The sequence below is a fragment of the Hemiscyllium ocellatum genome, chromosome 2, assembly GCF_020745735.1.
Source record: "Hemiscyllium ocellatum isolate sHemOce1 chromosome 2, sHemOce1.pat.X.cur, whole genome shotgun sequence".
NCBI classification, from domain to species: domain Eukaryota; kingdom Metazoa; phylum Chordata; class Chondrichthyes; order Orectolobiformes; family Hemiscylliidae; genus Hemiscyllium; species Hemiscyllium ocellatum.
The window spans coordinates 120,895,737-120,907,979 of NC_083402.1; the positions used below are offsets into that span (position 1 = coordinate 120,895,737).

General features: G+C 41.7%; 1 protein-coding gene across 1 annotated transcript in view; it reads right to left on the reverse strand.

Moving 5' to 3' along the window:
• Positions 1-2,860: 2,860 nt before the first annotated feature.
• The window catches only part of gda (guanine deaminase), a 56,151-nt gene continuing 46,768 nt past the window's right edge, over positions 2,861-12,243 (reverse strand). The window contains exons 11-14 of the mRNA XM_060841761.1: positions 11,486-11,632; positions 6,464-6,582; positions 6,332-6,359; positions 2,861-2,928 (exon numbers count right to left, since the gene is read on the reverse strand). Coding sequence (XP_060697744.1) covers positions 2,861-2,928; positions 6,332-6,359; positions 6,464-6,582; positions 11,486-11,632 — 362 coding nt within the window. The remainder of the gene's footprint in view (positions 2,929-6,331; positions 6,360-6,463; positions 6,583-11,485; positions 11,633-12,243) is intronic.

Here is a 12,243-nt window from a genome sequence, read left to right on the forward strand (position 1 = left end):
AACTGAACCTCTCCCTGTGATAAACCGTTCTACATTCTCAGCATTTTCTAGATAAAGACATTTTTCTTGAATTCCTAATTGGATTTATAGCATAATCTTACATTTACAGAGATTGTGTGACATAGTGGATAGTGTTTCAGCCTTTGAGTCAAATGTTCTGGGTTTGAGTCCTGCTCCAAGTCTCACTGACCAGATGTGTTCATCACATGGTCAAACAAGTTGAGTATCAACCTGCAAAACTTTGCAAAGTGTGTCAAGCGCAGGTAGTGAGAACAGGGAGGTTCCTGCTCGAGTTTATAATGGAAAGGATGCCTCCAACATCTCTACAGCTCTAGACTATAATATCTGTTTAAAAGCGCATGTTGCCACAATAACCTGGATTCCCTGAGTGAAGTGCAACATGCTACAACCATCTTAGATTTACGACCCCTGGTTTTTTACTCCTTTACAACTGAAAACACCTTGTCAATGTCTACTCTCTCAGGCCCTGTCATTTATTTAAAGTCTTCTTGAGAATCATCTGGCCAAATAATGTTGAGTTCTGGTGATGCACAATTAACTCTTATTCTTTGTATGAGAAGCACATGGAAAATCACAACAACAAAAATATGATTGGACTGAAAACAGATTTAGTTTTGAGGCCTCAGTCAATAATTCATCACTGAATATGTTCACAAGTTTGCAATTTATTTATATAGTCAGATATCTTTCAGAGCAAAATATAGTGATATTTATTTAGATAGCAATTTATATTTGTAAATTGTTATGAAATACTGCATACTAATTTGACACAGGATAGTATATAAATCGTCTGAAGTTCTGTAATAAATAAAAAAATAGAATACCCATTATTACAAGATTTAAGGGGAGGTAATGCTGTTATTGCTAAATTAGTAATCTGGAGACTCAGGTAAGGTACTGGGGCGCTGGATTCAAATCCCATCATGCCAGATGGTGGAATTTGAATTCAATACAAATCTGGAATTAAAAGTCTAATGATGACCATGAATCCATTGTCAATTATTAGGAAAAACCCATCTGGTTCACTAATGTTTAGGAAAGGAAACAGTGTTCCTTACCTGATCTGGCCTACATGTGACTCCAGACCCACAACAATATTATTGACTCTCAACTGGGTAATTAGGGATAGGCAATGAATGCTGGCCTAGCCAATAATATCCACATCCTGTGAATGAATAAAAAAAACCTACAAATTGGGCACAATCTGGAGTATCTAGCATGCATGCATATGTAAGTATAAATTACTCATCTATTCATTGATTCCAAACCCTTCCATCAGAATTGGGCAAAGGAGCAAGTTTTTATATTGTTTAAAAAAGTACGATATTATTACTTTTCTTGTAATCATCCACATACACAACTTTTGTCATTATATGTTACGTGTTAACTATATTCAAAAGCTGATTATCTGAGGGTGTATTTATTGCCAGTAGCCAAACAAAGCTTAATACATTTCCTAGTGTCTTCCCAACTCCCTAAACTATGTGTTGCAGCATAGCAATGATGCTAATACTATAATGAGGAAGTATTAGTACCTGTCCTAACCTTGGCTTATTTCTGGACAGGGCACTGTTAATTCTTATTTGCACAGTTTCCCATTTCTGTACTGGGTTCTTATAGTTTCTGTGGCATAGGAATATAGCCATACAGCTCATTGCCCCACAAAAAGCCATTAGGTAACCACTGACATTTTCATTCCATCTGTAATTTTCCAGAAACGTGGACGATGGAAATAGAGGTAGTATTTAAATATAAATCGTTTGTTAGATCTCAGAGGGAGTGTTGTGTCTGAATCTGGCCTTAGCCTTGGAAATGATACAAATTTACTACATGGGACCAGGGAAGAGTGACTTCAGTTGCGTGGAAAGATTAGACAATCCTGGATTCCTCTCTCCAATGCAGAGAGGAGCAAGTGAAGATTTAACGGCAGTATTCAAAGACATGAAGGCTAATAGAGAAAATAAGGAGAAATTGTTTCCACTGAAAGGATTTTGATAACCAGAGGACATAAAGTTAAACTAACAAAAATATCTAGAGAGGCGATGAGGAGAATTTTGCTCACACAGGGATTTGTGTATGACCTGCAATATGCTGCTTGAAAGGGCAGTGGAAACAGAATCAACAATAACTTTATGAAGGGAAATTGAAGAAATGCTGGAATGGGAAATATCAGGAAGAGATGAGGAAACTGGAACTAATTGGACAGCTTTTTCACAGAGTCAGCACAGTCTGATAGCCCAAATGGCTCCTTCTATGCTGCATCATTGTATGAATGTTTGTGCTTTCCTCACCTGTCCCAAGTCGCTCATGATACCCAGGTCAATGTCACTCAACTGCACTGGATGAGGCAAGTCAAACTCCTCTGATTCACTTTCTGTTGACCTTGACTGGAATATGTGTCTGTTCTGGGAAATGGATTTGTCCAGGAATGATGTGTCTCAAATCCTAGTGCTTGGATTCGTGAAGTAATACTGGATGGTGCCTATGGGCATGGTATATCCAGAGAAACACAAATTAAGTGGCAAAGAGGGGAAAATAACCCTTGAGAAACACATGGATGGATTTTACAAGTAAATGGATAACAACACAAATGAATTCACTGACTCTCAAAAACCAAACTGCAGATGTATCAATCTCTGCGAAGTATTCTACACTAATGTCAAGTGATGGGATTTACCATATAAAGCCCTAGCCTAATTATAAAAAAAGCAGCTGATGAAACAAAAATCATAACATAGTAAGCAGCAACGATAAGCCTTTTATAATTGATGTTTGCTGTGATTAAAAATATTATGCAGTAACTGTGTATATCTGCCTAGATTTAGGTAGCATTATTGTTCTAGGCATTTGGGAAAGGCACCACTTTCTTGCCAGCCACATATACTTCCACCATGTTCCGGTCATCTCCTAAAAGGACAGAAATGTTAAATGAATTAAATGCAATTGTGAACTTTCAAAATAAGTGCTCTTTCCTTAATACAACTCCTGACTTACTGATGCCCCTGATTCTCACTGATACCATCATAACAATTGTCAAATACTAGGATAGTGTTTACTTAGATTTCCATCATCTCCCACTCTCCATAATGTTAGTGTCCACATGAATGTAATGGGCTGAATGGCCTCAATCTATCATGATTAGTCCATGATTCATCCAAACCATCCACTGCTACATACCCTCAATCATACTAAGTCTCTTTCAAATATCACAAATCAGCTCAAAGATCTGGGCTTCCTCCTGGATCAGCCATGCTTCAATTTTAACATCTTCATCCTTGTTTCAAATTTTTCCATGTTCTCACCTCTTCCCTATCTCTGGAATGAAAAGCTTAGAGCTACTTTATTCTGATTCCGAGTGCATTGCCAATTTTACTCAACCTCCAATGGCAGCTCTTTTCTCAAAATACCAGAAGAAAATTAGCAAGAATTATCGGTGGGGCAAGGGCAATTATAATACGATCAGGCAAGACTTAGGATGCAGAGAATGGGGTAGCAAAATGCAGGGGATGAGGACAATCGAAATGTGGGGCTGGTTTAAGGAACAGATATTGTGTGTCCTTGATATGTATGTTCCTGTCAGGCAGGGCGGAAGTGATAAGGTAAGGGAACCGTGGTTTACTACAGAAATTGCATCTCTTGTTAAGCGGAAGAAGGAGGCTTATGTGACGATGAGATGCGATGGTTCAGATGAGGCAATGGAGAGTTACAGATTAGCTAGAAAGGACTTAAAGAGAGAGTTAAGAAGAGCAAGGAGGGGACATGAGCAGTCTTTAGCAGGTAGAATAAAGGATAAACCTAAAGCTTTCTATAGGTATGTGAGGAATAAAAGGATGACTGGATAGGAATAGGGCCAGTCAAAGACAGAATTGGGAAGTTGTGTGTGGAAACCGGAGAGGTGCTAAACAAATCTTTCTTATCGATTTTCACTCAGGAAAAGTAGAATATTGTACAGGAGAAGAATGAGATATGAGATATTAGACTAGAAAGGATTGAGGTTAGTAAGGGGGTGTTAGAAGGAGTGAAAGTAGACAAGTCCCCTGGGCCGGATGGGATTTATCTGAGGATTCTCTGGGAAGCTAGGGAGGAGGTGTTGAAGCCTTTGGCTTTGATCTTTGAGTCGTCATTGTCTACAGGTTTAGTAACAGAGGACTGGAGGATTGCAAACGTGCTCTTGTTCAAGAAGGACAGTGGAGATCACCCAGGTAATTATAGACCAGTGAGCCTTATGTCTGTTATAGGAAAAATTTTGGAAAGGATTATAAGAGATAGGATTTATAATCATCTAGCAAGCAACAATTTGTTGCAGATAGTCAACATGGATTCATCAGGGGCAGGTCATGTCTCACAAACCTCATTGAGTTTTTTTGAGAAAGTGACCAAGCATATGGCAGTTGATGTGATGTACATGGACTTCAGTAAAGTCCACATGGTCCATATGGTTCCACATGGTAGTCGGAGGAAATGCAGAGGCATGGGATTGAAGGTGATTTAGCAGTTTGGATTAGAAACTGGCTTTCTGAAAGAAGGCAACAAGTGGTGGTTGATGGAAAATATTCAGCTTGGAGTCCGGTTCCTAATGGTGTGCCACAAGGATCTGTTTTGGGACCACTGCTGTTTGTCATTTTATAAGTGACTTCAATGCAGGCATAGGTGGATGGGTTAATAAATTTGCACATGACACTAAAGTCAATGGAGTAGTGGACAGTGTGGAAGAATGTTGCAGGTTGTAAGGGAACTTGGATAAACTGCAGAATTGGGCTGAGAGATGGCAAATGGAGTTCAATGCAGATAAATGTGAGGTGATGCACTTTGGGAAGAATAACAGGAAGGCATAATACTGAGTCAGTGGAAAGATTCTTGATAGTGTGGATGTGCAGACGGATCTTGGAGTCCATGTACATAGATCCCTGAAAGTTGCCACCCAGGTTGATAGTGCTGTTAAGAAGGCATACAGTGTGTTAGGTTTCATTGGTAGAGGGATTGAGTTCCAGACCCATAATGTCATGCTATAACTATACAAAACGCTTGTGCTGCCACATTTGGAATATTGTGTACAGTTCTGGCCGCCCCAGTACAGGAAAGATGTGGAAGCATTGGTAAAGGTGCAGAGGAGATTTACCAGGAGGTCTTATGAGGAAAGGCTGAGAGACTTGGGTCTGTTCTCATTGGAAAGAAAAAGGCTAAGAGGGGATTTGATAGAGACATACAAGATGATCAGAGGATTAGATAGGGTGGACAGTGAAAATCTTTTTCCTAGGATGATGATGTCAGCTTGTACAAGGGGCCATAGGTACAAATTAAGGGGTGATAGATTTAAGACAGATGTCAGAGGTAAGTTCTTTACTCAGAGAGTGGTAAGGGTGTGGAATGCCCTGCCTACTATTGTAGTTAACTCGGCCACATTAAGGAGATTTAAACAATCCTTAGATAAGCACATGGATGATGGTAGGATAGTATAGGGGGATGGGCTCAGATTAGTTCACAGGTCGGCGCAACATCGAGGACCGAAGGGCCTGTTTTGTTCTATGTTCAATGTTCTATCTTCTAAAATTCCATGTTGTGTCCTAAAGCCTGGCCATGTTGGTATTGTAGACTTCTGGGTCATGTAGACCTTTGGAATTCTGCAGTTATTTCTGTGTGAAATCTATGTCCAAGATTGTGGACATTGTAATCCCTTAAAAATTACCTTAGCGATTCAAGAAGAATTAGCTTCTCATTGACAATTAAAAACTAAAATAAGCAACGTATCACATCTACAACCCATGGGGTATCCCAGGATCAGTTTGGTCCTTGTACATAAATAGTCACTTAGTAATATGAAACTTGAATATTACAGAAAATTGAGACCTGTTGCCAAATCATTAAATGGCTTATTCTTACATAGCTCAACATATGTAGAAAGTTGTTTTCCACAATCAAAAGGAACACGGTCAAGCCTTTTTTTAATTACCCAAAAGCAATGTCTTTACTTTTACTACCCTTTTTGTTTTCTCCATTGGCCTTGGCAAATCTGTTGCCAACCTATCATCACCCTTTGCTCCTGTAAATTATTGTGATGGTTTGAAATTTGCCATTCTTGTGTTTGTCCTGATGAGTGCAAGAATTAATGTTTCAGCAACGTCTCTCTTTTTAGCAAGATTCATGTTTAGTTCTTCTTAATCAAATAAATTCTAGATTAGAAGATCATCTCTATGTAGAGGGATTACTTCATAGTGTAGCATACTAGAACACCAAAATTTGATCAATATCTGAAATATTTGTGAAGTTGCTGAGGATTTATGTAAAAATTGCAATAACATTTTGAACTCACCTAAGTTCAAGAACTTCTGGAAAATATCCTTGAAAATTAGAAGGAAGAATCTCAGTGAATTTTCAGAACAATTAGGATACTGAAAGCATTCTTTCTCATCTGTGTTTTGAAATTAATGCATCATATAATTACCTCCTGTGTGTCATCAGTGAATACATCAAATGGACTATTTGGGACATTGGTGTTGACAAGGATTGCATCAAAGTCCTTCCCTACCTCAAAGTTACCCGTCACGTTATCAAGGCCCAAAGCTGCAAAAGACAAAGCAATTTTTCATTCACACTCTTAATCTTGCATTCACTTGACTCACAAAAGGAGTTAACAGTTACATGGACAGTCTGGACAAATTGGGATTGTGCACCTCACAGTATAAGAAGTAAAGAGGAGCTTTGATTAAAATCAAATGTTTTGACAATGTCAATAAAGAGAAACCATTTATAATAGCTCAAGAGTTGATAATTAAAGGACACAGATTTAAAGTGATTGGAAAAGAAACCAAAGATAAAATGGAGAGAAAATCGCATTTTTTATACAATGAATGGTTAGGAATGGGAATGAGTGATGGATTAGGTAAAAACAATGACTGCAGATGCTAGAAACCTGGGTCTAGATTAGAGGGTTCTGGAAAAGCACAGCAGTTCAGGCAGCATCCGAGGAGCAGTAAAATCGACGTTTCGGGCAAAAGCCCTTCATCAGGAATACAGTCACAGTGCCTGAAGGGTGGAGAAATAAATGAGTGGAGGGTGGGGAGAAAGTAGCATAGAGTACAATAGGTGAGTGGGGGAGGGGATGAAGGTGATAGGACGGGGGGAGGGTGGAGTGGATAGGTGAACAAGAGGATAGGCAGGTAGGACAAGTCATGGGGACAGTGCTGAGCTGGAATTTTGGAACTAGGGTGAGGTGAGGGAAGGGGAAATGAGGAAACTGTTGAAGTCCACATTGATGCCCTGGGGTTGAAGTGTTCCGAGGCAGAAGATGAGGCGTTCTTCCTCCAGGCGTCTGGTGGTGAGGGAGCGGCGGTGAAGGAAGCCCAGGTCCTCCATGTCCTTGGCAGAGTGGGAGGGGGAGTTGAAATGTTGGGCCACAGGGCGGTGTGGTTGATTGGTGTGGGTGTCCCGGAGATGTTCCCTAAAGCGCTGTGCTAGGAGGCGTCCAGTCTCCCCAATGTAGAGGAGACCGCATTGGGAGCAATGGATACAATAAATGATATTGGTGGATGTGCAGGTAAAACTTTGATGGATGTGGAAAGCTCCTTTAGGGCCTTGGATGGAGGTGAGGGAGGAGGTGTGGGCGCAGATTTTGCAATTCCTGCGGTGGCAGGGGACGGTGCCAGGATGGGAGGGTGGGTTGTACGGGGGCGTGGTTAGGGTTAGTCACGGAGGGAACAGTCTTTGCAGAAGACAGGAAGGGGTGAGGAGGGAAATATATCCCTGGTGGTGGGGTCCGTTTGGAGGGGGCGGAAATGTCGGCAGATTATTTGGTTTATGTGAAGGTTGGTAGGGTGGAAGGTGAGCACCAGGGCGTTCTGTCGTTGTTACGGTTGGAGGGGTGGAATCTGAGGGCGGAGATGCAGGATGTGGACAAGATGCGTGAGGTCACCTTTAACCACGTGGGAAGGGAAATTGCGGTCTCTAAAGAAGGAGGCCATCTGGTGTGTTTTGTGGTGGAACTGGTCCTCCTGGGAGCAGATGTGGCGGAGGCAGAGGAATTGGGAATATGGGATGGCATTTTTACAGGAGGTAGGGTGGGAAGAGGTGTAATCCAGGCAGCTGTGGGAGTCGGTGGGTTTGTAAAAAATGTCAGCGTTAAGTCGGTCGTCATTAATGGAGGTGGAGAGGTCCATGAAGGGGAGGAAAGTGTCAGAGATGGTCCAGGTAAATTTAAGGTCAGGGTGTAATGTGCTGGTGAAGTTAATGAATTGCTGAACCTCCTCGTGGGAACACGAGGTGGCGCCAATGAAGTTATCAATGTAGCAGAGGAAGAGGTGGGCAATGGTGCCGGTGTAATTATGGAAGATCAACTGTTCCACGTAGCCAACAAAGAGACAGGAATAGCTAGGGCCCATGGCTACCTCTTTGGTCTGGAGGAAGTGGGAGGATTCAAAGGAGAAATTGTTAAGGGTGAGGACCAGTTCGGCCAAACGAATGAGAGTGTCGGTGGAAGGGTACTGTTGGGGACGTCGGGGAAAGAAGAAACAGAGGGCTTGGAGGCCCTGGTCATGGCAGATGGAGGTGTAGAGGGACTGGATATCCATGAGTGATGGATGCAGATTCAGTAAAAAAAATTCCAAAAAGTAAAATGGATAAATAGTTTGAGAAAGAAAAATTGTAGGAATATAGGATAGGGGTGGAACTAATTGGATTATTCTTTGAGAGGGCTGGCGCAGACTCAATCTGCTAAATAACCTCATTCTGTTCTATAATTCAATAATGAGATGACATAACGTTCAAAATACGGGGTACATTGGCTGCTCCACAATCCCAAAAGGTTTTCATTTCTGAGGTTCAGAACATAGAATACAAAAGTAGGAACAGGCTGTTTGGCTCCTTGAGGTTTTTATTCAGTCACGAGATGTGGCTGCAACTGACAGGGCCAACACCTATTGCGATTGCTGATTACCCTTGAGAAGATGTTGCTGAGCTGCCTTCATGAATCGCTGCAGTCCATGTGCTGTAGGTAGACCCACAATGCTTGTAGGGAAGGAATTCCAGAATTTTGACCCAGCAACAGTGAAGGTGCAGTAATATATTTCCAAGTCAAAATGGTGCGAGGCTTGGAGGGGAACTTGCAGGTGATCATATTCTCAAGTATGTACTGCCCTTGTCCCTCTGGCTGGTAGTGGTCATGGCTTTGAAAGGAGCTATCTAAGCAGCTTTGGTCATTTATCTGCAGTGCATCTCATAGATAGTACACACCACTGCAATTGTGAATGTTGTGCCAATCAAGCGGGCTGCTTTATCCTGGATGGTGTCAAGCTTCTTGAATATTGTTGGAGCTGCATCCATCCTGGCATGTGGGGACCATTCCATTACACTCTTCACTTGTGCTTTTAGATAGTAGACAGGCTTTGGAGAGTCAGGAGGTGAGTTACTCACTGCAGTATTCATAGCCGCTGACTTGTTTTTGTAGTACAATCTAAATGTATTACAACCTCACTGTATGTACATGGCTAGTCCAGGTCAGTTTTTGGTTAATGGTTACCCAGGAGGTTGACAGTAGGGGATTCAGTGATGGTAATACCATTGAATGTAAAGGGATGATGGTTAGATTGACTCAATAGAGATGGTCATTGCTTGACACTTGCACAGTGGGAATAGTACTTGCTACTTTACAGCCCAAGCCAGGATATTGTCCAGGCCCTGCTGCTTCCTTCAGTATCTGAGGAATCCTGAATGGTGCTGAACATTGTGCAATCTGCCCTTATGGTGGAGGGAAAGTCATTGATGAAACAGCTGAAGATAGTTGGGTCTAGGACACTACCCTGAGGAACTCCTGAAGAGACGTTCTGGATCTGAGATGACTGACCTCGAACAGCCACAACCATCTTCCTATGTGCCAGATATGACAACAACCAGAGGAGAGTTTGCCCCCTGATACCCATTGATTCCAGTTTTGCTAGGACTCCTTGATGCTACAGTTGGTCAAACGCAGCCTTGATGTCAAAGGCAGTCAGTCTTGTGTCTGTTAAGCCTGCTCTGTCATTCACCTGGGTCATGGTTGATCATTTATCCCAATGCCTTTTTTCCCATGTGCTTCCTATATCCCTTGTCATCCTCAATATTTCAAAGTCTATCAATCTCTGTCTTGAACATTCTCAATGACTGAGCTGAACCATCCATCTGGTGTAAAGGTCTCCTAAGGTTCACTACCACCTGAGTAAATAAATTTCTCTGTATCTCAGTTCCATCTGATTGTCCTTCATTCTGAGGTTGTGTCGTCCCTGGATCTCCTGACAAAATGTTGCTGAATTTGGTGGTGAAAGAGTGTTATCCATAGGATGAGAGGGAAAAAAACAGCCTGAGAAGGCGTGATAGGACACTGAGAATTTGCTTGTTTTGTGGAAAAAGAGCAGTAATATTATGTGAGGATGCGGCAATGATTTTCACGAACACAAGGTTGTCTGGAAGGCCTGGCTATTGTGCAATTGTTGTTACTTGCAGTGCTTGTTCTCATGGATCATACGATACCTACAATGTGGAAACAGGCCATTTGGCCCAACAAGTCCACACTGACTCTCTGAAGAGCATCTCACCCAGACTCACCCTCTCTACCCTTTCCCTGTAACACCGCATTTCCCATGGCTAATCCACCAAAACTACACATTCCTAGTCATTTTGGGCAATTTCCCACAGCCAATCCGCTTCGCCTGCATATCTTTGGACTGTGGGAGGAAACCCCTACAGACACAGGGAGAATGTGCAAACTCTACACAGACAGTCGCCTGAGGGTAGAATCAAACCTGGGTCCCTGGCACTATGAGGCAGCAGTGCTAACCACTGAGCCACCATGCCATCAATGTTCTGCTCAATGAGTACTTATTATGCAAACCTACACGTATGGAGGTCATTCAATCAATTCTGGAGATCAAAGGTAAATGAATTGGCATACTATCACACAATGAAAGCCATACAATGATTAACCCTGCTGTCAAACTTTGCACTCGATATTTCAGCATTCCTTGCCTCTTAGCTTGAAACGCAAGAAATAAATACAAAGTGAAGGCTCAGGCATTATCAATAGAGGTCTTCAAAACAGTAGTGAGTTTTAACGGCAGACGTATGGACATTCTTACTTATTGAGGTATACAAGACCAGAAGGTATACAATAAGATAGATGCCAACATATCAAATTCAGGAGAAGATTCTTTACCCAGGAAATGGTGAGAAATTTAAACTTGCTATCACAAGGAGTGGTTGAGGTGAATAGTACAGGCACATTGAAGGGAAGAGTAGATAAGCATGCAAGAGGAAAGGGAAGCCAAAGATATGCTTAATAGCTGTGATCAAGTAAGGTGGGAGGAAGTAAGTGCAAATATTAGTATAGACCAATTGGGTTGAATAGCCTGTTAGTGTGACTGAATAATTCCACTGTAATTATTATGTATTTTGTTAAATTAAAAATAAAGTTTGATGAAGTTTAGTGACAGTTTCCTACCTTGACTGCCACCAAGAGTAGCGAGCCTAAATATTTCCTGGTGTGTAAGCCTTTCATAATTGGAAGATTGAAAGCCCAGAATGTTGGTCACATCAATTGCAGCTCGCATGGCATTAAGTACAGACGGAGAGTAACCACCTGAAACATCTAAAACAGATATTAATAATGGTTAGCATAGACCTGTAAAAATAGCTGAGTGACTACATGAGAGGATATCTTTTATATTTCCATCAAAACCAACATGTACCAAGGTGGTGGGTAATCTTGATAGGTGAGACAGGCAAACTGGATATGGGATTTGTCCTGCTATCTCCCTACTTCACTTTTCGACACCACCCCCTCCCTGGTTGCAAATGCTGGTTGGACATGTTCCTGGAAATGTCATCACTGTCATTCTCCAATTTCCAATACATACTCCCATGTACCCAGATTGCAAATACTCAACCATGTGTGGACTTCCCTCAAACATGGAAGGGGCAAAGTTATGTATCACTAGGATCCATTTCCAAAGTGTACTTTGGAATGTCTTGAAAGGTGTAATAGAAATATAAGCTCATCCTTCCCTCTTCCCTCCTCACCCTTCTCTTCCTTCATTCGCTCATTCCCCCCTTCCAGCAACCTGTCGTTCTCTCATCTCTCCTTTCTTTCTTTCCTCCAAATACCTGATGGACGTCTACCCAGATACAGTCATCCATGGGGGTGAGGAGACAAACATTGGCTCTGATAGAAGGTCCCAAGACAAAATTGTATTTCCTTTC